The sequence below is a fragment of the Emydura macquarii genome, unplaced genomic scaffold (genome assembly GCF_026122565.2).
Source record: "Emydura macquarii macquarii isolate MOO-44397 ecotype Brisbane River unplaced genomic scaffold, CSIRO-AGI_Emac_v2 contig_2805, whole genome shotgun sequence".
In the NCBI taxonomy this organism is placed as follows: domain Eukaryota; kingdom Metazoa; phylum Chordata; order Testudines; family Chelidae; genus Emydura; species Emydura macquarii.
This window is the reverse complement of record NW_027132942.1, coordinates 4,894,677-4,919,028: the sequence shown is the minus strand read 5'-3', so window position 1 is coordinate 4,919,028 and position 24,352 is coordinate 4,894,677. Positions and strand designations below refer to the sequence as shown.

General features: G+C 54.6%; 2 protein-coding genes across 2 annotated transcripts in view; one reads left to right on the top strand and one right to left on the bottom strand.

Moving 5' to 3' along the window:
• Positions 1-3,391, bottom strand: part of MED8 (mediator complex subunit 8) — a 29,547-nt gene extending 26,156 nt beyond the window's left edge. The window contains exon 1 of the mRNA XM_067567748.1: positions 3,291-3,391. Coding sequence (XP_067423849.1) covers positions 3,291-3,296 — 6 coding nt within the window. The 5' untranslated portion in view covers positions 3,297-3,391. The remainder of the gene's footprint in view (positions 1-3,290) is intronic.
• Positions 3,392-3,452: 61 nt separating this feature from the next.
• SZT2 (SZT2 subunit of KICSTOR complex) overlaps positions 3,453-24,352 on the top strand; it is a 63,747-nt gene continuing 42,847 nt past the window's right edge. The window contains exons 1-19 of the mRNA XM_067567834.1: positions 3,453-3,493; positions 3,927-4,052; positions 4,286-4,459; positions 4,858-5,028; positions 6,900-7,031; positions 8,633-8,792; positions 9,067-9,173; positions 9,289-9,499; positions 10,777-10,947; positions 14,157-14,388; positions 15,113-15,242; positions 15,886-16,028; positions 17,657-17,809; positions 18,427-18,541; positions 20,898-21,103; positions 21,444-21,668; positions 22,043-22,121; positions 22,587-22,684; positions 23,013-23,181. Coding sequence (XP_067423935.1) covers positions 3,464-3,493; positions 3,927-4,052; positions 4,286-4,459; positions 4,858-5,028; positions 6,900-7,031; positions 8,633-8,792; positions 9,067-9,173; positions 9,289-9,499; positions 10,777-10,947; positions 14,157-14,388; positions 15,113-15,242; positions 15,886-16,028; positions 17,657-17,809; positions 18,427-18,541; positions 20,898-21,103; positions 21,444-21,668; positions 22,043-22,121; positions 22,587-22,684; positions 23,013-23,181 — 2,832 coding nt within the window. The 5' untranslated portion in view covers positions 3,453-3,463. The remainder of the gene's footprint in view (positions 3,494-3,926; positions 4,053-4,285; positions 4,460-4,857; positions 5,029-6,899; positions 7,032-8,632; positions 8,793-9,066; positions 9,174-9,288; positions 9,500-10,776; positions 10,948-14,156; positions 14,389-15,112; positions 15,243-15,885; positions 16,029-17,656; positions 17,810-18,426; positions 18,542-20,897; positions 21,104-21,443; positions 21,669-22,042; positions 22,122-22,586; positions 22,685-23,012; positions 23,182-24,352) is intronic.

The window sequence follows — 24,352 nt, the reverse complement described above, 5'->3', positions numbered from 1 at the left end:
ATTTATAATCACTAAAATCTTTCTGTACTTAATACATTTGTTTGTTTTATCTAAAGCAGTGCATGTGGTTGAAGGTGTGTGGAGACTCCATTTGAAGTAACAAGACAGATGCATATCGGTTTCCTTGATAAATTGATGAACCAATGAGCTTGCAATGTGCAGTGGGCAGCACTGACCATTGTAAGACGGCAGTTCCTAGAGTTGCATCTGGAACTGGGAGTGTTTGCATAATCCCATGAGTGGCTGGCTAGAGGCACTCACTCACCGAGCTGAGTGCAGCTTGCCTGCAGGAGGCTGTGCATGAACTGCCCAGGAGCAGGGGTTCACACAGCAGAGCAGAGTGAGACGGGCTCCAAGAGTGAGGAACTGAGGTGACATAGCAATACACCAGTCCAGATTGCAGTGGGGAACGTCACACTCAGTATGGCCATTCTTATGTAAATCTTGCTCTCCCTTGGCTCCCATGATTTGCTCCTCTTCCGGTTCTCCTTCTAACTCTCGAAGTCACATTGAAAGTGCAATTAATCTGCCTTCCAAACTTATGTGTGCTTACCGCAGGGCTTTGTCTTTGGTCCTATCTCTGGGTAATCTCATCTGCAAACTGAAATTTAACCACCATCTTCTTTGCAGATGACTCACAGATCTACCTCTCTGCTCCATCCCTATAGCCTTCTGTCCAAACTAAAATCTCCATCTGTCTGTCACGTCTCCTTGTAGATATTTAGCAGTCAGCTCAAGGTCAACATGGCTAAAACAGCTCTCAGTGTTCCTCCCCCCATCTCTTCTTGATCACTATGGATCATCCTGTGGACAATGCCACCATCCTGTCTGCCACTCAGACCTGGAATCCTGGGTCTCATCTTCCACTTGGACCGCTCGCTAGGTCCTCACATCCAGGCTATTTCTAAATCTTGCAGATTCTTTCTGCATAACATGTCTCAGATATGGACTGTTTTATCCCTCCACACAAGTAAAACTCTCATCCAGGCTATCATCATTTCACATCACGAGTACAACATCCTTCTCCCTGGCTTTGACAAATGTATTCTCGCCCTGCTCACATTCATTTAGAATGCTGCTGCAAAGAACAATTTTGTTGTCAGTTGTTCTGACCGTCATCTTTCTCTTTGCATCCCTCTCCGGGCTCCATCTTCTCTATTGCATCAAACATTAGCTGCTTGTCTTCACTTTCAAGGCCTTTCATGGCCTATCCCCACCCTGCCTATCATCTCTCATTCACCATCAAGATGTTGACTCCGCCTCTGATCAGCCCATGATGCCAGCCTTCATTGCCTACTAGTCACATTTTCAAACAAGCACTTTTGTGCTTTCTCCCATGCTGCTTCTCATGCTTGGAAAAAGCTCCCTGTAAATATCTGTAAAACTCTCCTTCTTCAAACTATCCTTTTCCACGATGCCTACAAAAAACTTGACAACAGTTAGGCTGCTGGTGTGCTGAGATCACTGCCCATCATACTGCCCGGTCTCATTTTTTTCTTGTGCTCCCCCATGTCTGTTGTTGTGTACTTATAATGTACACTCTTTGCGGCAGGGACTGTCTTTTAGTGCTGTGTCTGTACAGAATCTAGTACAGTGGGGTCCTGGCCCATGAGTAGGCCTCTTAGGTGGTACAGTAATACAGATACTTAATTAAACAGTCTATCTGACGTATCCCATATTTGCTATAGGTTTTTGCTTTTTTTAAATGAACAGGGCCAGCGTGGATTTCAATGAAGAGATTAACAAGGATCTTCAATGTTCATGCCAAGATGACAAGACTGTATTTTAAATGGCTACACTTGAGAAGGCCTCATACTCTACTTGATGTCACATGATCTCTTGAATACTACATTCAATCAATTCTGAGATTTCAGGGAATGTTCCAGGCATTAAGGCCCAGAACCTTATTGATTTGGAGAGGGAAACTGGAAAACTGAAAAGGGAGAAAATGGGGGACACATGAATCCTCAGCCTACTCTTTAGCAGAGCTACAGTCCCAAGCATCTCTGCAATTATATAGAGATCAAAGTAGTTTAATAGATTCCAAGATCAGAATGGACCATGGTGATCATCTAGTCTGACCTCCTAGATTGCACAGGTCAGAGAACTGCCCCAAAATAATTCCTAGAAAATACCTTTAGAAAAACATCCAGCCTTGAATTAAAAATTGCACATGATGGAAAATCCACCACAACCCCTTTGTAAGTTCTTCCAGTGGTCAGTTACTCTCACAGTTAAAATTTTACACCTTATTTCTAGTCTGAATTTGTTTAACTTCAACTTCCAGCCACTGGATCATGTTATACCTTTCTCTGCGAGACTGAAGGGCCAATCAGTAAATATCTGTTCCCCACACAGGTACTTATAGGGGTAACCAAGTCACCCCTTCACCTCCTCTTTACTAGGCTAAGTATGAGGGACTCACGAAGGTCATCGAAGGCATGAACTCGATACGGCCCTTGTTTTGATTTCAAATGTCACGCTGGTCCCCCCTCGTTAAGAAGATGTATGGGTAATGCCACATATGCCGACAGTCTAGCAGCAGGGCAAGAAGTGCCTTGACAGCTGGCTTTCTAATCCATGCAGACTGCTGACTCAGCAGGCCAACACAGGCACTGAACCGGGTAAGGGCCTGTGTCCATGCGGTGTGGGGCAGGTGAAAGACCCACGGCATCACTTCTCGCCCTGTCCCTGGTACTGCCCGTGCAGGTGAAATGCTCTCTGGGTTTGTCCTGGCTGCCTTCTTCCAGCCCCTCTGCTGGGGACTGGGGCCGTGTGTGGCGGAGGCGGAGGGAGGAGGCGAGCAGCGCGGCGATGGCCGGGAGCTGCTCAGGCGCGGTCTCCATCTGCACGGAGCGCGGCTCGGCGGGCGGCATTCAGCGCTGCGCTCCGCTCCGCTCAGCCCAGCCGTGACCGGCTGCAGCAGGGGGGGGGGGGGCGCATTTCTAGTCTGCTGAGCAGCCGCCTGGCTCTTTTCCGAGCCCGACACCCGCCCCGGCCCCGGCCCCGGCCCCGGCTCCTGCCCCGGCCACCGCGCTCCGGCCCTTCGCCCCCGGGATCCCCGCCGCCCGGGGCGCAGCCTCGCCCGCCAGCTCGCGTCCCGCCGATGGCCCCGGCGCCAGGCCCGCCCAGCGCGGCGCAGCGCAGCCCTGCTGTCAGGGGCAGGACGGCCGCCCAAGCCGGGGGGTAGGAGGGGGGCGGGTCTCCGCGCCCGGGCTCGGCCCCGGTCGCTAAGCAGCGCAGCCAGCGCCACAGGCCAGCACCGCCGCGGGAGGCCCGGCCCCGCTCACCTGCATGGCGGGCGACGCTGCTGAGGGGCCCGGCCCGGCCCGGTCTTGCTCGGCGGCGCCTCCGGCTCTGTCCCCGCGCGCAGGGGGCGGCGCCTCCCGCGGTTCCCTTCTACTTCCGGGTCAGTGCGCGCGGGGGGGCACTCGCGGGCACGGCGGGGGAGGGGCGCGCGGCCATGGCGGCCGCCGAGAGAGCGGAGTCTGAGGTACCCGCCGCCCGGCTGGAGCCGGGGCCGGGCCGGGTTACGGGGGAGTGGGCTGGGGGCCGGGGTCCGCGGGAAGGGGCCGCCCCCGCGGCGGTGCAGGGCTCGGCGCCGGCTGCAGGTCTGGCGGGGCGGGGCGGGGCGGGCTGTGCTGGCGGCGGCGCTTGGGCCAGGCCTGGCTGCGCTGGGCTCTGCAGCGAACAGCCCCGCAGTGACTGGCCGGGCAGGTCGCCGTGCTGCCCGCCTTGGCCTGCTGTGCCCGGCGCTGCACAGCCCTCGAGCAGAGCACAACCGCTGACCCGGCCCCCAGCTTTGGCTCAGGATGCGGCACAGCGGGGCGGGCAGTGTGCATGGCAGAGAAGCAGGCCGCGTAGCTGTTGTGTTCTCTGCTCGTCCGCTGCCTAGTGACGTGGAGACTTCCTCCCCTTCACTGCAGGTGGAAGAGGCAGGACAGGTCTTCCTGCTGATGAAGAAAGACTATCGGATCTCCCGCAATGTGCGCCTCGCCTGGTTCCTCAATCACCTGCATCAAGTCATCTGGGCCGTGCCTGAGGCCGAGCTGGTGAGCACGTGTGCCCAGGCCTGACGGCAGGATGGTGCTGTGGGCCCATCGGTGCCCTCTGGCATTGGCGGTTTGGCCAAGTCGGAGAGAAGCTGTAGGGCCCTTGGCCACTGCTGCTCTTTGGGAGCCTCGGGACCCTGTGAAAGTCTTTATCCCAGTTCTTTTTTCTGCTCCTTTTCCTGCTTCACTGCACGCCTGGCTTTCACTCACTTGGTGTTTCTCTTCTCTTGTAGGTGCAGTCAGATAACGAACTAGATGTTCTCAGCATCCTGCCAAATGGGTGGCAGCCCCACGAGTCTGTCCGGCCTAGGCCCTACCTCCTAGTGCCCTCCACACAGGTCACCTTCCTGGCACGACAGTACCGCTTTGTGATTGAGCTTGACCTGAGCCCTTCCACAGGGATTGTGGTGAGTGTGTGTCCCCTCAACTCTCATTGTGTACCCCACAGCTCTGCCCACAAGGAGCTTCTGCTGCCTTCTCTGTTGTGGAAGGGCTTACTCTTCTGTGCTTGCTGTGAGCATGCATCTCCCTGCTCTGTGCCAGGAGAACTTGGCTCCTAGCTGACACAATGTGTGCCAGCAGCTGCCACTTGCTAGGAAATCCCTCCTCCTTTTTCAGAGATTATCTGTGCATGGATTTTGCCTGCCTGGGAGCTGGCCCCTCTTAGCCCAGGAATATTCGCCTTTCCCTGCTGGGGCTCTGCAGAGTATTTCTAGAAGGATGTGTGGTGTAACTCCATGCACTAGGGACCCTTACCAAGGACACCAATGGGAAGATCTAAAAGTTATTCTTTGTACTTCGGCAGGATGACTCGACAGGGGAGATAATTTTTGATGAGGTGTTTCATGCCCTTTTCCGATGCCTCGTGGGATTGCTAAAACCCTTTCGAATCCCTGGTTCAGAAATTACCTACCAGCCGGAGATCTTTGTCACCATCCAAGCATATTCCTCCATCATCGGCCTGCAATCCCACCAGGTAAAATTCTGTCTTCTTCCCCTCCCTCAATCTTTGTATGTGAGGACTTCTTGTTGCCCTGGTTGCTGGTGAGATCCTAGGGAAGTGGAGATGTGAGTTGTCTGAGCACTGCTATTTATGATGATGTAGTCTTGCTTCATGAGAGCCTGCAGTCTGGTGTAACGCGAGGCCTCTTCTGTAGGCACAGCTCCGTCATGTATCTGGGCAGAAGGCTGAGGTTTGGCATATGTGGGCATCACACACTATAGCAATGCCAAGCAAAGATGGGGATCTGTGGGCAGGAGCCTGCTGTTAATTAAGGAAAGTGCATCTAGGATATCCCTTGCCCTAGTGTGAATTAAACTCCTTTTTTTTTTTTTTTTTTTCAGTTTACCTTTCTGGGTGGCTGCCTAGTGAGATTGGACTGTAGCTCAGATTCTCTATAAACTGTATGTGCAAGGGCAGTTCCTGTTTAAACAACTGAATTCTGGTTGATGGGGCCAGAAGGCAGCCATGTAGCTAAACCCTTCCCAGCAAAACCTAACCCCTCAAAAATAATGGTGCTACCATGCCATTTGCAGACCATTGCTCTTCTCACCCCGCTTATATGTTCTATCCCTTTCCTCTACCTTGCATCTGTCTTGTGTGTTTGGAATGTAAGCTGCTTGGGGCAGGGACTGATGTTACTGACTGTACAGTACTTGCACAAGAGGGCCCCAATCCAGGTTAGTCCCTACACACTCCTGTAATAAACGTAACGAGGACTCTTCCTTCTGCCCTTCCTGTTAGCGCTCTGTCACTGATGTCAGCCAGCACTGCCTGCTTGTCCAGTTCTCCCACAGACGTCCGTGTGCTTTGTTCTAGTGTATCTCCTCCAGCCATACTGAACTAATCTGTAAGGCCACTATCTTCTCCTCCTTCAGACCCTTTCTCAAGACCCACTCCTTCCATGAAGCCTACAAGAAATTAGCCCTGAGCTGAGGTGCAGATGGGGATAGCTGTGCACTTCTTGGGGGTGAGGGGGTGGAGAAAGGTGTATATATGTGTGCACCTCATCTAAATAAAATTGTCCATATTTCTAGTTGTTTCCCTCTCCTCCTCTCTTGCTCGTCTCTGGTGGGGGGAGAGGGAATGGGGCTGACAAATTGTGTGCCTATCCTCTCCTGAACACTCTGCTTGTGTGTTGCATTCTGTTCCCTCCATGTCATCTTGTAAATTCTTTGGGGGGCAGGGACGGTCTCTTACTCTGTGTATGCGCAATAGTCAGCATGATGGAGCCCTGACACTGCCTGGGGCTCGTGGTGCTGCTGTAATATGAATGATAAGAGCATCATCTCTAGCCTGCTGTGAACTATCTGCAGTGATTGAGCCCCCACATCCCTGACCAGTGCACTTCACTGTCCAATTGCCCAGGCTTTTTCCCTAGTCCCTACCCTAATTTTTTCTTCACTTCAGGCTGCTGTTCCTTTATCCTGCCAGTTATCAGCAGGTCGTTGGATCAGGCTGTATATGGGTTAGAGTAGAACAAAGAAACATGTCTTCTGGAGAAATGTTAGGCTGAAGTTAAAGGCATCTAGGGACTTGGACAAGGAGCTCTATTTCCTCCTGGTCAGTGTCTTCCCTCTCTCTGACTCCTACAGCAGCAGGAACCTCTTGCCCCAGAATGACGTTGACAGATGCATGATGGGGTGTCTCCCAGGATCACTACAGAGAGGAGGCTAGTGTGAGGCCTTTCTTGTCATGACTTAATGACCTGCCCTCTCTTTTGTTCTCTGGGTGTTTCCTTAGGGTAGTATATATGTGTGTGTCTGGATCAGTCGGTCAGAAACCACTGTGATGGGTGGCCGTTTAAAACCCTAAGGTAATGTCTTTCCCATGTGTGTCTGGCTCAGGTGCTGTTCCAAGGCTGTCAGCTGGATGAGACCAAGAGAGAGACCTTCCTGCAGCAAATTTACACACAGCTGTGTGCCTTTGAGAATAAAGTGGCTGAGATGCTCCAACAACAGTATGAACAGAAACCCCAGGTGAGGTGGGCAGAGGTGATGGTCTTCTCCTCCCAGCCTCCTGGATGGATTTGAGGAGAGATCTAGGCTCTCTGGGGCCACTTTCCCATCCTGCCATCCCTCCCATCCTCTGGGAGGGGCTACCTGGATGCTGGCTTGTACTAAAATGGGCCTGTTATGTAAGCTTCAGATGGGAGCCTGTCCTTAGCCTGAGAGTCACGCATTTAAAGGAGCACCATAAACCTAATATTCTGACTGGGAGTGTTTTACCTGCTAATGTTAGGAGGAATGTTGAACGTTCCTAGAGAGTCTGTTTAGCAGATACTTTGACAGCATTTTGTGCAGAGTCCCCTCACTGTGTACCGGTTTGCATTTTGTGCAGCCCCATTTGGGTGGGGGGGGAGAGAAACACTTCTAAACAAGTGTCATTGTAAGACCACAGAAACTGACAGTGGGTTGGGGCAGGAGGCTGTCGAGCAGAGGATGTGCTAGCACCTGCATTTATGTATGTGTTTATTTTTGTGGTTGCCTAGATTTTCAGTTGACTGTGTCCTTGCCAGCAAACACTGATGACTTTATGGGATCCAGCAAAGTAAAGGGTATCAGTGCGCGCTGAGGGATTTTAATTTTTGCTGATCAAGTATCTTCCCCCAACCGCAGAGCATCCCTGTGATTGTGCCTGGCTTTTTTGTTTTTTTATCTTTATCTGGTTCAAGAGTACAAAATAATAGTTATATGTGATGGGGTCAGCAGAGCTGTCCCGAGCTTTCCCAGACCTGAAGGGCTCATGGCTACTCTTACTTTTATATGACCAATAGATTTGTACGAGCACATTTGTACATAAATAAGTGCATAGGTCATAAACAAATATACCTGAGTCTCCTCACAGCGCCTCCAGGAACAGTGCCCCCTGGCAGGGCAAAGGAGACCTAGCTTTCTTAGATGCCCTGCAAGAGAGACCTAAGGCTCCACTGTGCGGGCTGCTGAACATCTGCAGCTTCCACTAGATTGAAGGAGAGTTAGGGCATGTCTACACTGCAGTTAGACACCCGTGGCCGGCCCGTGCCAGCTGGCTGGGGCTCTGGCTGCAGGGCTGTTTCATCGCAGGGTAGACTTGCAGGCTCGCGTTGCAGCTCTGGGACCCTCTTTGGGCTGCAGCCCAAACCCAGAAGTCTATCCTGCAATGAAACAGACCCGCAGTGTGAGCCCACATCAGCTGGCACCAGCCAGCCGTGGGTGTCTAACTGCAGTGCCCTTAGAGGTCTCCTAGTGCCGACTGCAGGAGGCATCTAGTGGCCCTGGCATCTCCTCCTCTGCTCGTGCTGGGGGTAGATCTGGCAAGCCCAAGCTCTGCTCAGACAGAATATGGGGTACATAAGACCCTAAGGTGGAATTCTGGCCCCTAATATTCTCAGGGGCCAGTAGTTATTGAGAGCTCTGGGGACAGTCACACTAAGGGGACAGAGAAGAGCTGGAAGATTAAAGGTTACCGTACTTGCTAAATCCCACTAGAGCTGGGGTAACGTATGGGGCTGTTAGACTCCAGGACACCTGCAAAAGGAGTGGGATGGAGCAGGGTTGGAGTGCGACTGACAGGCTTCTTATTGGTTTCCTGTTGCCAGGTAGATTTGTCGCCCCTTAGCCAGGAGAGTCCTTGTGACACACAGGAACCCTCTGGAAGGAAGCCGGGAGTCTCTATGGTCACTGCTGATGTTGGCCTCGTCAGCATGATCCGACAGGGGATCTTGGCACTGCAGCTGTTGCCTTCCAACTCCAGTGCAGGTTAGTTCCACCTCCTGGGATCCAGGGTGCCTGGCCTGGAAGGCTGTATCCCTCCAGCCTTGGGCTTAGAGTGGGCCTGCCGAAGGAGCTGTGTTTGGGCTCTTCAAATGGGGAAGGGCAGGGCTTCAGGGCAGCAGCTCTGCGATGCAGCATTTCATGATCAGATTGTGGTGTGATAATGTAAATAAAGCCAGCACATGCATTGGGGGGTGGAGGGGAGTCTGATCCAGAATGCAGGGGGTGGTGCTCTGAAATGGTGCCTTCTTACCTACAGGTATCATCATCATCACAGACGGTGTGACCAGCGTCCCGGACGTGGCTGTGTGTGAGACTCTGCTCAACCATCTGCGGAGTAGCACTGTGGCCTGCTCCTTTGTGCAGGTACGCCAGCCCCTGGCAGGGGCGTTACACTCCCTGTCTGGGGTCGCTGGGTTTGATGCTAGTTTGCTTATCTGGGCAGAGCACCACTCACACGGCTCTCTATGCCCCTCCTCAGGTGGGCGGAGTATACTCCTACGACTGCAGCTTTGGCCATGTCCCCAACGTGGAGCTGATGAAATTTATTGCTATGGCAACTTTTGGTGCGTACCTGTCCACATGCCCTGAACTGGATCTCTTAAGCCTTGATCTGAACGTGTATCACAAGGCCTTCCTGCTGTATTCCTTCCTGCGCACCGGAGAGTCCCTGAACCCCGAGTATTACTGCGGTGAGGAGAGCGTGCGTGTCCTGCTCCTTGCAGATGGGCTTCCTGGAATTCCCTAGTGCTGTGGGTGAAGACCATTGCCTGGATAGACCAGCGTCCCCTTCTTGTCCTCTCCCAGTAGCAGTGGGATGAGGGGGAGGCAGTGCGGAACGCCCTTTTCCGGCCCCTCCTGGCTGAAAATACCTACTGCAGTGCAAAGTAGGCCAGGGAGTGGTCCTCTTTTCTCAAGCAGCCCTGAGAGCTTGGGTCTGGGGTGGACAGCTTACCAAGCACGCTGCTCAGTGTATCAGAGCATGTGGTTGAGGCCCGCAGCATTCCAGGCTTTCTCAAGGCTCTGAGCATGCCTGGATCCTGGAGCGTGATCTCTGGCTCCCTTCCTGGGGTCAGGGTGCTTTCAGGCCCATTAGGGCATAGTTGGATGTTAATGTTCCCTTCCAGCCCCTGCTCTCCACATGCTTACTCAGCAGTCCCCTGGGGCTGGTGCTGCCCAGCTTTGGTCAGTGCCCAAACGTGAATGCGTGTGGAAGTTTGAGCACGATCCTGTGCCACGGGAGTACAGTGCGTGTGAGGAAGTGGAGGCTCTCTGAAAGCTGACCTGCTCTGCAGAGCACTTCCTGACCGTGTCTGCAGATGGGCGCGTGGGTTACAAAGTTATGGACCCCAGAGAAATGGCCACAATGCCAGCGTTGGGGTGTCCCCTCAGCATGCGGCGGGGGAGGGGGCAGGGTTTGTGTCCATTGAAAACTGGCCTTAAGGCTTGGAAGCATCAGCAGTTCTTTGGAAGCGCTCGCTCACCGTCTGCGAGTGGTGGCTGGTTCAAAGGAGGTGTTGCCTGAAGGGGTGAGGGGAGACTTAGGTGCTTGGGGCGTCCAATGCTGTTTGTTAGTTCTTAAGCCATGCAGTGCAGGCTCTCGGAGCCCTGCTACCTGGTCGTTATACAGCACCTGGGGTGAACATGAGAATTCCTAGAGTCAGGGCCTGATCAGTGCAGGCCTCACAGTTCCTGCTGCTTAAACTGTAACTCGGTTGGCCTGCTCCTGATCATCAAGCCAGTCATATGTGCTCTGGCTGGGCTCCCACCCTGCTGCATTACAAATCCTCCCCCTCAGCCCCTGCTGGCCTCTGCTGTCCTGTCTCTGAGTGAGCCTCTCAGGGCGGGGGGAAAGGGGTAGGTAATGTTGCTGTAGGGATGTAACACTCACCTGGATGGGTGGGCTCCCACTGCAGGGTGGGGAGTGGAGGAGCTGCCTCTGCAAGACATGTGTGCTCGTTATTTTCAGTGTCCCAGCACAGACTGTTCAATGAGCACCTGGTGTCCGTGAGCAGTAACCCAGCTCTGGCCATGAGGCGGAAGAAGCACACAGAGAAGGAGGTGCACGCTGACCTCGTGAGCATTGTCTCTGTCCGGCTGCGTGAGGGCTACTGCATCCGTGAGGTCAACATCACCAAAGGTGACCTGCCTACACCATGTATTCTGTAACTTGGGGCTCTTTTCTCAGTTACACAGGTTTAAATGCAGGCTCGCCATAGGCTGGCCAGCCTCGGTGGGGTGAGACCAGGAAACCCTGTCTGAGTGGCCTCTTGGAAGGAGCTTGTTCTCCATGGCACATGCATAGGATTGCCCTGTGCGGTTGCATGGTGCTTGTGTGCCTGCTAGGCAAATCCTGTGTCACAATATAGCGATGCCAATAGTTCAGAGGTGGGGAGCAGCTGCGGGGCAAGGGGGGTGCCCATCGGTGGCAGCGATGCAAGGTCTGCTATGGGCACAAGTACTGAACCAAGGCTGCAGACAGCAGCAGCATTGCATAGGAAGAGAGTGGCTGCCAGCAGGTAGTGCTGTACGTACGTTAGCCTAAGCCTTCTGGACTGCTGCCTGTACCGCCATGCTGCAGAAATAATAGCATGGGTGGGATTTCTATAGCACCATAAATGTACCAGGTCTTTCCTAGATAGAGAGAACAAAGGGAAATCTTACCCTAGCAAAGCCAAGCAAAGAAGCATACGTTCCAGCAGGAGACATGTACAGTGGAAATTAGGGTCTGAGCAGAGCTTTTGAAGGGCAAACTTCCAAACACAAAGAGCAAGAAATCATTTGAGTATACAGAAGCAGGACACCTTCAGGAGAATCACAGTCTGCTTGCCTAGCTGGGAGTCGAGGGAACAATTGAGGAGGAGAAGGACATAGCAGGGAAGTTGAATTATTTCTTTGCATCAGTCTTCAGCTCAGAAGGTATTGGAGAGATACCTACTATTCTTGGACAAGAAAGGTGAAGTACTGTCAGTTACTAAGGTGTCAAAAGTAGAGTTGCTAGAACAAATAGAATAACAAGTCACCTGCTCCAGATGGCATACATAAGGAGCTTAAAAATGAAGTATCTGAACTAACAAAAATTTGCAATCGCTTACTAAAATCTACATCTATACCAGGGGCTCAGAGGGCAGAAAATGTACCTGCATCCTATATCCTGCAGGATGTTCCTGGGAATTCCTGCCATGTAAATTAGTTGAAACAATTTTTAAAATAGAATTATAAAAAGGTTGGAGACTAGGATGTGACCAGGTCTAATCAGGACAGCCTCTGTAAAGGAGAATCGTGCCTCACTAATCACTTAGAATTCCTTAAGCATGTCTACAAAATACTGATTATAATAATTTAGTCTTTCAAAAGCCTTTGACAACGTCCCTTAAAAGAGGCTGTTAAGGAAACTGAGTGGCCCTGGGCTGAGAGGCAAAGTACTGCTGTGGATTGGAAATTGCCAGAGGCACAGAAACCAGAATGGAAATGAATGGGCAGTTTCCCACGTGGAGGAGGCGAGCAGCAAGTGCCCCCAAGGTTTTGTACTAGGACTGATGGAATTTGTATTTAATGGTATTCCGATCCCCACTCCTCAGCTCACTTTGCTTGCTGTAACAAAGTCTAAAAGCTGACTATCGTTGAATGTGAGGTGAGGTGGGGTGACAGATGGAGCGGGGAGGAGTTCTGCATTGCTCATTCATAGGTGGTTCTTCTCACATCTGTCTTGGGGCTGCTGCAAGGGGACTTGTGTCTGCAGTGTTACCTCCTTTCCCTGGCCTTTGTTGCTGTGTGAGACGGGAGAGGCTCTGTTTGGGAGGTAATCTCCTGCCTCTGCTGTGCTTAGCTTTGCCTTCAGCAGCAAACTGACCAGACTCTTTCTTCACTGGGTCACTGCTGCACGTCTGGTTCTGGGTAGCTGCTGTGCTGCTCGCCAGGGTCTAGTTAATGTTGCTCTTACTCTGGGTAGCTCTGTGCAGAGGAAGCTGAGGCTGCCTGCAGACTCAGGCAGGCAGCACTGTATCAGGGCTGGTTGGGATGCTTTGTTTCAGACCCGTGACTTGCCTGCTTTGATGGCTTAGCATCTTCAGCCACTGGCCTGGGAAAGGTTTTATTAGCCCCACGCGCTGTGCAGCAGAGAAGGCTCTGGGGAGCTAGCGGGTGCTGGAGTGAATGACTCCACAGTGTGGTGATTGGTTTTGTTGGGTTGTGTCCATGGGGTAATGTGTGATGGGTGTTCTGCTCCCCTGGCCCTGCCCTGCCCTCACTCTGGCCAGTGCCGGCATGGAGCACTTGGAGCAGGGCCTGAGGAGTTTGGAGAACAGCCCCTGGGGACGCTGGCTCGTTCACTTTGGGACAGGAGCATCTGAGGAGAGGTGGGAGGAGTGTGGCATGAAGGCTGTCACCCCTTAGGGAGCCCCAGCTAGTACCAAGTGCTGCTGCATGTCTCCGCACCCAGACGCGATACCGTGAGCAAATTGCCTCTGTCCTACGCTCTGCATTGGCTTTCCGTAGACTGTTGAGTTGGGTTAGGATCTTGGTGCTCCAGGGCCTGGGCCTAGGATGTTTAAAAGAGCCGACAGTTCCGGATGAAGCTCTGCTCCTCGGTCACCATGGAACTTCCTTTCACAAGGGGAAAGCTCGTCTGTGCAGGAGACAGAGGGCGCTGAGGCTGATCTGAGGATCTGACCTCCTGCTTCCCAGGCCAGGTGCACTTCTCTGGCGCGCACACAGCAGTCTGTACATTTAAACATTTTCCCAGCAACGCACTGTGCTGCACAAAGCGCTGTCTCCATGCGGGAGAGCGAGAGAGCACGAACCACACATGATGGATTCTAGCCCCCTCACTTCATGTGTGCTTGGACCGCGTTCAGACACTGGTGAGGAGAACAGCGGAGAAACCTGTACAGAACAGAATAGCGTCTGCCAGTGCAGAGCGTGCCATTTCTGAGTGGGCCTCGGCCCGGTTGTGCTCCCCTGCTGGGGGGCACAGAACGGGCAGCAATGGCTGAGGGGAAAGTCCAGAAGAAGCAGGAGCGAACTTGTTTAGCTGGAAGGGCCACCCAGCTGACCCACAAGCTGCCAAAGGGAGGGGGGGTTGTGGAGGCCCTATTCCTGGGGAGTCAGAGCTGAGCCCGGGCACACTGCACCTAGGGCAGGTTGTGGGTGCTGAGTTTGGTCCCAACCCAGTGTGTGGGATGATGGAGAGGGACCATCCCATCCAAAGTGTTCTGGAAATCTTAGCAGTTCAGGAGCCCCGGACCAGGTGGCGCTTGTATCTGGGGGCAAGAGACGGTGCTGCCTGGTCATGGCCTGGGGGGTAGGCTTGGACCCAGCCCCTCGCTACCCTGCTCTCTGCCCACACAGGCGGCTCCCAGCTGGAAGTGAAGCTGGTTCTGCTGTGGAAGCACAATATGCGGATCGAATACCTGGCTGTGGCGTCATGGCCCCTGGACCCCTCCAAGCGCAGCACGTGGGTGGAGGTGACGATGGAGGGCAGCTATGACATCCTGCATGATATCAGCTGCACCATGAGGAAGCCGATCACCAGCCTGTACCGCACCACAGTGATCCGTCGCTTCTGGAACACCCTGCAGAGGTGAGCTGTCCTAGTCTGAGCCCTGCACTTGCCAGCTCATGGGATCTCTGCACCCTCTTCCCCGGGCCTCCTGGGTCACCTGGGGGGTGTCTGAAGAGAAGCACCAGTTGTGCTGACACGATTGCCTGCCCTCTGCGGGAAGAGGGACTTGAATTGACTTGTGTCCTAGGCAGGAGGACTCCCCAGGCCGATGGTGCTGTGTTCCCTGGGCGCTGATCTGTTGTGCTGTCACTCGCCCAGACCCCAGCCATTGGGTGGGGCTGGGTGCAGAGCAGGGGATATGTGCCCTGTGCGGTTGGCAAAGCCCGGCAGTGCCGCCTTGCTCGGAAGGCCAGAGCTGCATGTGATTCTCTCTCAGGAAGGCGGGATGCATGGGGGTTACTGGATGATCTTGTGGGCATCTGCCCAGTGTCCCTAGAGGCTGGGGTGTCTCCCCCTTTTCTGTGCAGTGTGTTCCCAGTCTGCTGTACCTGGAGGTAAGGACTCGCTCCCCACTGCTCTGCGGAACCCTTTCCTAAGGCTCCCTTGATGCTGAGCTCTCGCCTGGAGGTTGGGCTGCTGATCGTGTGCCCTTTGTCAGGCGGGGAATCCTGCCGCCCCCGCCCCTGCCGGCAAGGACAGGCCCTGGTTGGCCTAGTAATGCCGTGCGTGAAGGCAGCCCCTCTCTCAAAGCTCAGTCGGCGGAGGGCACCCCTGAGATTTAATGGTGGCTTTTGTCTTTTAGCATCAACCAGACGGATCAGATGCTGGTTCACTTGCAGTCTTTCGACACTGTTCCAGAGCACTTCACCATCCCCGAGAGCACTAAGAACGGAGTGCCCCTCTTCTACATCCCCCCAGGCTCCACCACCCCGGTAGGCCTCCTGCCCCCCCCAGAGAGCACTTCTGCTCTATAGCCTGGGGTCAAGGAATTCAATGTCAGGCCACTGAGCTGTGCAGGTGACTGATGTCGCTACCTCACAGGGAGGGCCCAGGCTGTAGCTGCTTGTTCTCCTGGCCAGTCAGCCCCACTGTTCTGCTGCAGTGCGGTGCTGTGTGACCCAGCCCTTCCCTGACGGTCCTGTCCCGAGCACTATTCACTCTAGGGGCACCAGCGTTGGGAGTCTGCTTCAGCAGCTGCTCCTCTAAACCCTATGGGTGAGTAGCAGGCTCCTGGTTCTAGACAGTGTGCAGGGTGCTCTCCAGCGAACGTGTGGCATCTGTGCTAGGTGCGCTCCAGTACAGCGGGCAGGAGGGCCACAGGCTCAGTCTGTCTCTGTGCTAGGGATACTTCCCACCTGTGTGCAGGCCCGAGCTGGCAAACCTGTGCTTGTCGGGGGCTGCATCGCTCAGTTATGTGGCTTGGAAGCGTTCGCTGCCCTGGAAATGCATGGAACGCTGCAGCCAGCCGCCTGGGTGTCTGCATGGCTCAGGCTCTGGGAAGGCCAGTGCCTTCTCTGTGGGGAACCAGCAGCCAGCTGCTGAACTCTAACCTGGCTCTCCATCTGTCTCTCTCAGGTGCTGTCCCTGCAGCACAGTGGTTCTGACTGCAGCCACGCACAGTTTGCCTCCTACTGGAAGCCCATCCTCTCTATGGATGCTAATTTCTGGCAGAGGTGGCTGCACATGCATCGTATTGTCCTCATGCTGGAGCATGACACGTACGTCTGGGGGGACTGGGCAGTGCGGACTGCGGGTAGCAAAGCAGCCCTAGGGACAGCAGGGGCCTGGTTATGCAGTCAGAGCCTGCAGGAGCTGCCTTGCTGACGAAAGGGGGCTCCACGGGGTTTCTTGATGCTTGCTCTGTGCACAGGAGGGCCTCGGGAAGGTGCCTGCTAGCTGCACCGCAGAGGCTGGGCTCTCTCAGATGGGAAGGCCTGTTAGCCTGAGGAGGCCATGCTGCTGATGCATTAACCCTCTGCAGGCTGGGAAGGCATCCTGGCCAGGGCAGGCGGCAGCGCCCGGGAGTGTTGGATGCCCTCAGGGCTCCTCTGTCACAATCTGATTGCAGAGCCTCATGTGTCCTCCCAGCTGGAATTACACACCCAGGCCTCAGCAGGCCTTCCTGCAGGATGTTGGAGCTCAGGGATGCAAACCATGCTCTGAAGTGTCCCTGGCCCGTTTGCCAGAAGTTGGGAGTGGGTGACGGGAGATGAATCACTCGATGACTGAATGTTCTGTTCATTCCCTCTGGTGCACCTGGCATTGGCCACTGTCGGAAGACAGGAGACTGGGCTAGATGGGCTGTTGGTCTGACCCAGTATGGCCGTTCTTATGTCTGTCCACACTACAAAATTGTTGACTGAAGTTAATTGATGTACAGCCACTGCAGTGATTAAACTGCTTCAGCATGTCCGCGCTAGCTTCTTGTCGGCGGGCACGGCCCCACCAGGACTGTCCTGTCAGTGTGGGGCATTGTGGGATGGGTCCTAACAGGCAGCAACGGTTGACATAAGCACTGACACTGCGTCGACCTACGTGCTCCGCCTCTCACGGCAGCAGGGCTCTGAAGTTGGCGGGAGCTACACTGTGGTGTAGACGCGCACAGAGTTCATTCGCCGCCAGCTGCCTTAGTGGACTTAGCTCTAGTTCAGACGGGGGCTCGGTATCCTGGGGCTGCGGCCTCTTCCGGGTATGGAAGGACAGGTACAGCTTGTTGCGTCCTGCTGAGAAAGGTGTTGCCAGCTGCTCACAATGGCCCTCGCCTCCATGGAAGCCTGCGGGAGTCTGCTCTGATTCCCACCTCAGGCAGGGCCCGTTCTGGCAGCCTCCAGGTGCAGGGCCAGTTTGGGTCTCGCCCTGGGTGTCCTGACCTTGTGGTAGGTGAGTGCTAGGCTCCGCTCCAAAGTGCGTGTGCTCCATTGCCTCAGATGGGCGCAGTGCAGTCAACAGCTGGCTTCCGGCCCACTAGGACACCCCTCTCTGAAGCCAAGGAGGGGAAGGCACCCTGTTAGCAGGGTCATTGTGGCTAGTATCCAGCACTGATCAAAGGCTTAGCCCCTAGGTCCCTGGGAAGCAGGTAGGTAGCGCTACCTCCATTGTACGAAGGGGGAGGTGGGAGGCAAGTAGCAGTTCAGCCGAGGTGGAGGCCAGGGTTCCTGTGACAGCGGACATGGGGAACTCCCTGCAGATGTGCCAGAGCCAGACAGCACAGCAGGAGAGGAGCCTAGTGGCTGAATGGCGGGCAGGCTGATCCGTGCCCAGGCAAGAGGAGCAGGTGAAGGGGATGGGGGTTCTGCAGGGAGCAGACAGCAGGGCTGGGCTAGTGACTCGCTGGTATGCTCCACAGACCTGTCCCAAAGCACCTGCACACGCCTGGCAACAATGGCCGCTACAGCACCATCCAGTGCCGCATCTCCCACTCGGCGCTCACCTCCCTGCTGCGGGACTGGAGCAGCTTTGTGCTGGTGGAAGGCTACTCCTATGTCAAACTGATGCCCAGGTGAGGGGTCCTTGCACTGGAGGGATATACAGAGCTTGGAGAGGGCCGGGGGAGGAATCAAGATTCCTTTGTGCATGAGGACCAGCCCCATAGTTCATGGGCTGTCGGACTGCCATTCGGATGAGCCCCATCCTCTCTGTGTGTTGTTAGAGCCCCTATGTACAGATCCCTCTCCCTCTGCTCCTGGCCCCCTCCTGCCCCATGTGCCTGGTACAGCCCTTGGCTAACATTTGCTCACCCCTCTTGCCGAGAAGCCTTCCAGCTGTAACCCCACTGCAGTAGTCTGTTCTCTCATACCCACTTGCTCGGACCCTGGATTGTCTGACTCAGCAGCTCTCTTTGCACCTGTCATGCTGTGGAATGGAAATACAGCCCGATCCCTGCTAGCAAGGCCTGCTTGTCTGCCAGGTGGAGAACCTAGCGTGGGTTCAGCAGAAACCCCTGACTGACTCCAAACCCAGCTTGCCACTAGCAGGAAACCCTCTGACCTCGCAGCTGGGGAATGAGCATCCACTCTGCACTGGGCTCCAGAATAGCAAGGCCTCTGCCACTGTGGCCTTGCCTCGCTGTTAGATCATTCTCCCTTCTGCCCAGTCAGTGACTAACTCCTCTTCCAGCTCTGAGGATCCAGCTCCTTCCTCGTTCTATGTGGTGCGGATCATCTCCAAAGCTCCCTGCATGGTTCTCCGGCTGGGGTTCCCCATCGGGACGCCTGCCCAGGCCAGGAACAAGGTGAGTGCCGGGCACCTGCCCCTCCAGCCTTGCGGTCTGAGGGAGAATGCTGTGTTGCAATGGAAACAGCGTGAGCAGCCCTAGAGGTGTGTGTGGGAGTGATGGAGGGCTGGGATGGTGAAGAAGCTTATTTACAGAGTTGACACCTTGACCGGGCAGCCCTTTGGGACAAATTAATTTAAAATGCAGCTGCTGTACCAGAGATTTGGAAGGTAGCAGATATTGTACCTGTATTTTAAAGAGGCTCTGAGAGTGATCCAGGGAATTACAGACCAGTAAGCCGTACATCTGTGCCTGGTAAATGGGTCAACATGATGATTAAAAATAGTATAATAAAACACCTGGAAGATAATGATGTGATTTCATGTAACCAGTGTGGTTTGTACAGAGGAAAAACATGACTCACTGAGCGATTAGAATTCTTTAATTGTTAGTGGATAAGAGGAAACTAGTTAACATAATTTAGGTTTTCAAATGCCTTTGACAAAGTCGCATGCAAAAGGCTACTAAAGAAGCTAAGATGTCATGGGGTGAGAGCCAAAGGCAGGGAGCAGAAGCTGTGAAGGAGACAGGAAACAGTAGGATTTTCCATGATGAAAACTGCCAACCCTGGGTGCCCCCCAGGTTCTGTTCTAGGTCCTGTATCATTAAATGGTCTGGAAAAGGAGGGAGGTAGCAAAATGTGAAACTCCCGCAGATGTGGCAGATCCAGACAACACAGCAGGAAACTTAAGAAAAGTCTCTAAAAGGAATGGACTAGAGAAGGTTGGTTGGGAGCGCTGTCCTCGCTGCCTCCTAACACAAGGATACGGGACATTCAGTGAGATAGAAGGGTGGTAAACTAAAACCAGAGAAGGAAATGTGATGGTGGAAGTCACAGGAAGTTGCTAAGGCCAAGAACTTAGCAAGGTTCAAAGAGAGGCAGGACTTTTGTGTGGGTATCAAATATCCAGAAGGGTTCATGCTAAAAAAAGAATATCAGGAGGGCTAAAACCCTTGCACTTCAGGGCTCAAACCAATCTGTAACTATTAGGGCTCCTGATTTCTGTATGAGGGCAGATTATCCCACATGGGCTACAGTGGGGTTCTTGCACCTTCCTCCGCAGCTGTTGGAGCCAGCGCACTGATCTCAGGTCTGATCCAATCCGGCAGTGCCTGTGTAATGGGATTTCCTGTGTCAGTTTCCTGCAGATCGAGAATGGGACAAGAGTGGGGTGGTTCTCCTGGTGCCTCTGTCAACAGAGCAGAGCTGTTTGTTGATGGGGTGTTGGGAAAGGGGCTGTTGATTCAGAGAGTTTAAGGCCAGCAGGGATCATTGTGATCCTCTAGTCTGACTTCCTGTATGACACGGGCCAGAGAACGTCACCCACTCCCCTGTGTTGAGTCCAATAACTTGTTTGGCTAACGCATCTCTTCTGGACGGAGAGTCCATCTCCTCCCTCAGCACATTGTTTCAGTGGCTGGTCACCCTCGCTGACTAAACAATTGTGCCTCTGTTCTAATTTGATTTTGTCTGGCTTCAGTTTCCAGCCATTGGTGGTTCTTATCCCTTTCTCAGTTAAATTAAAGGGTCCTTTAGTTCCTGGTATTTTCTCCCCTTGGAAATACTTGTAAACTGCAGTCCGTCACCTTTCAGTCTTTTGTGATAAGCTACACAGCTTGAGCTCTTTAAGTCTGTCACTGTGAAGCATTTTCTCCAGCCCTCAAATCAGTTTTGTGGCTCTTTTCTGCCCCTTTCCAGTCTTCCAATGTCCATTTTAAATGTGGACACCAGAGCTGGATGCAGTGTTCCAGTCTCGCTCTCACCGATTTCACATACAAAAGTAAAATCACCTCCTGCTCTGTTCAGTGCTTCTCTGGCTGTGTCTCCGAGGATCACATTCACCCTCTTTGTCACAACATCGCACAAGCAGCTCGCACTGAGTTGCTTGTCCCCAGAGCATGCAGCATGGACATACCTAAGCCTGAGTCTGTGGGACCTGGGCTTGCAAACTCCGTGTTTCCGAGGCAATGCTTGAGCATCCACGCTTGATTGTAAACCTGGGTTTACGCTTGCTGGACCTGCGTCCATCAGCTGTGCTAACGTATCCATGCTGCACATCGCAGACCTGATCTGTGGCTTGAGCCGCATCCACACTGCCGAATGACAGGGCTGCAGTCTGAGCCATGGTGGGACTCTGGATCTGACCACTCCTAGGTCCTGAGTGATGCCGATCTGGGTCAGATGGGTTGTTCATGGACGGAAGGGGCGCTTAAGGCTCTGACTCAGATTCGAGCTCAGCTTCGTGTGCAGTGTAGATGCCCTGTTATCCCTAAATACAGCTGCTCAGGCTTCCTTTTGTCTCTGTCCTGACAGATCGTGGAGGAGTTACAGGACCAGATCCTGCAGCTGCGCTTCCCCCACAGGGTCCAGAGCAAAGAGGCAACTCCCAAAGTGAAGAGGAAAACGTTTGGCAGCAGCTCTCCCTCGAAGTCTCCACCCGTGGCAGGGGCCCAGCCAGCCCTCTCGGACAGACCCTGCCTTGTAGTGCTGCACAAGCCCCTGGAGAAGCTCCTGATCAGGTAGTGGGGGTGGAGTGGGGCGGGGATAGGCTATGCTGGGGACTCCTTGTGCTTAGCCGTCTGTGGCTGGGAGCTGCTGAGGATGAGACCTGCTCCCTGCTTCCCTGGTAGCCAGGGCCTGTGGCGCTGGGACGCTGTGTCCCTGACAGAGCTGTGGGTGTGAGCCAGTGGAGACCCCTGGCCAGAGCGAGGGGTGGGAGGAAGAAATGATCGCTGGCTCACGAGGGCGCACTGGGGGGCAGGGCCCAGCCCGTGCAGTTCTAGCCAGGATCTGGTCAGCAGGGATGCTGTGACGTGCAGGCCTTGTCTGGCTGGTCATTCTCCTTCTGCCTCCCCCCAGGTATGAAAAGCTGCCTTCCGACTACCGGGCTCCCTTCGTCCTTAACCTGGAGCACCCCCCTATGTCTGGCCCACTCACCATGGTGGCCAACCGCACTGCCTCCTCCACCCTGGCTTCGCTCTCCCGCTACTTCTACCACCAGCGCTGGATCTGGTGCATCCAGTCGGGGCTGGCACCGGCCGTGCCCATCACCGCTGTGGCCCAGCTGCTGTCCACGCTCACTGAGTAAGTGCCGTGGCTCGGTGCAGGCCCCAGGGCAGGGCTGGGTGGGACTCTGAGCAACTGCCAGAACCACTGGGGCAGGGGACTCACTGGGGGGCTCTCTGCTGTTGGGAGAGGGGTTCCTGGCCTGGGGTCGGGCGGGAGAGGGCAGGCGGTGTCTCCTGGAGCATGGCATAGTGGCTTGGCCTGGCCTCGGCTTCTCTCTGGGCCATCCTGTATAACACGCCAAGCTGCTGCCGGTGCGTGTCAGGGCTGGACTCGCACCCAGTCCCTGCGTCGGAGGAGCTCTGGGGAGTTCCTGTGTGGCTGAGGCGCTCCTGGAGGGGGCGGGCAGAGGAAGTGTTCATTTCCCAGTGCATTTCTTTGGTGCTGCCCAGGGTCCGTTTGTCAGAGGGCTTCCATTTTGCATCCAGTGGAGATGGAATTATCAATATGGTGCTGGAGCTGCCCGTACGGGTGAGTCCTGTCCCTGCCCCAGCCAGCCTACATGCATGGGGGAGCCCTCCACAGGACAGTGCTTCCCGTCTGAGACACCGTGGGAATGAGCGTGGGAAGACCCCCTCGCTTCCCTGGGGCAAAGTGCCTTGTCTGCTGCCTCCAGGGGGGCTCTTGTCCTCTCCCCGGCCCTGGGCTTGGAGGGGCCCCCCAAGTCCTGGGGGGGCAGTTCTCTGCTAGGAAGATGTAGGCTCCCTTTCCACTTCCCTACCAGCAAGAGGGATGTGAGAGGCAGGGGGATTTGGTGGTGAGATGGGGGGCGGGGAGGGATCTGGGGGTTGCAGTGACGGGGGCTGAGGTTCGGGGAGGTGCAGTGTTAGGGCAGAGGGATGCGCGGGAGCTGCGGTTGTGGGGGCGCACTGACCGGTCAGAGGAGGCAGGGGGTAGGTTGTTGCCAGTCGGGCTCACGCAGCGTCTTGTCCCCAGAGCGACTCTGCCAGCGAGAGCAGTGGCGGCAGGGAGAAACACACTTGCATTGTCCAGTATGTCCTCTTCCCGCCGCACTCCACCTCCACCAAGGACAGGTGAGGTCAGGGAGCAGCTTCCAAGGCAGCACTGAGAGGCCTGAGCGCAGGAGCTGGAGCTGCTGGCCGCCAGGCAGCGTGTGGGATGGGGCGGGCCGTGGCAGCGACGGTTCGGCGGGGCAGTGCCGGTGTGGTGTGCCGCGCTGGGCATGGCCTGCTGGGAGGGGCAGCTAGCCATTGAGGGCTGCTCTCCGGGGCGCTGCGCGTGTGGTTTTGCCCTGGGGCTACATCTGGAGCCCACTCAGCCATTGTTGCAGCACTGTGGTGGAGAGGCCTGAGCAAGCGTCTTGACATGCGGGATGGTCACCCCACGTACGCTCTTCTCTAGCTTCTCTACAGATGACGACAATGACACAGAGGTGGAGGCCATCGAAGTGGACACAGAGCTGAACCTAGTCACTGAGTGCTGGGTGGAACCACAGAGTGGCCATGTCCACAGCACTGCTGAGAACTGGAGGCATCTCCAAGGGCTGACCTACCAGAAAATCCCCAAAGCCGTGAGTCTCCAGGGGCGGGTGCGGGGACAGTGAGCCAGTTACGGGCCAGGAGTCCGTTGTGCCAGGCACAAGGCAAATACAGAACAAAAAGCTGGTTCCTGCCCCAAAGCCATCTAAGCATGAGACGTTCGATGGGGACAGACAGTGAACTACAAAGAAACAGTGAGACCATGTTGATCAGTGTGAGGGGCAGCGGTCTCGGCACGCCAGCAGCCTCACCGTTCTGTCTTTTGTGGGCGTCCTGGCGAAGGAGCGTTTTAAGGAGAACTTGGGAGGTGTGAACATCTGCAAAGCCACCTCGTTATCCTTTTCAAAACTCTCCTCCGCTGTGATACCCACGTGGAACATGACAACCGGCTGTGGTACGCTGAGACCACTCCCCATCATGCTGACCCGGGCTGTCTCTGTGTACTCCCCCGTCTGTCTCTCTGTCTGTATCCATCTGTTGTCTCTTGTCTTATGCTTAAATTGGAAGCTTTCTGGCACACGGACTGTCTTTTTGTTCCATCTGTGCACCGTTTTGCACAAACGGGTCCTGGCCTGTGACTACGGTTCCTAGGCGCTAGGATAAATAATTAAGGGAGATTTGAAGGAAGGCAGTGAGGAAGCTTTGCAGATGTTTTTGGGAAACTCCTCCCAGGTGTGAGGGACAACGGGAGAAAGCATGGAGGTGCTTGTTTAAAAATGTGACAAGTGAGCAAGAGAGGCTGGGACCAGGAGTTGGAGAGAGGCAAGAGTAGACACCACAACTATGAATGAGAGAGAGTAAGTGAAGACAAGTAGCTTACATTAGATGCAGTAGACCAAGGGGAGCTGGTAAAGAGTCCAAAGAAAGGAGTTTGGTTAAAGCAGCAGGTTAAGAAAATGATCTTTGCAGCAGCGTTTGGAATGAATGCGAGTGGGGCGAGATTGCATTTGTCAAGGCAAGGAAGAGGGTGTTGCAGCATTTGAGATGGGAGATGATTTGAGCTGTGTGCATGTATCGGAAAGGCCATGTTTTACCGAAGCTGTGCAGAGTGAACTGGAGATGCATGTAGCCTGATGCGAGGACCTAGAGAGTCTCAGGTTACAGACCTGAGTGACGCTGTTGTACGCAGCAATTGAAAAACTTGATTCAGGAAGGGAGATGAGGAGCTCTGGTTTTCAGCCAGGTTGAGTGTGATTTTGGTTG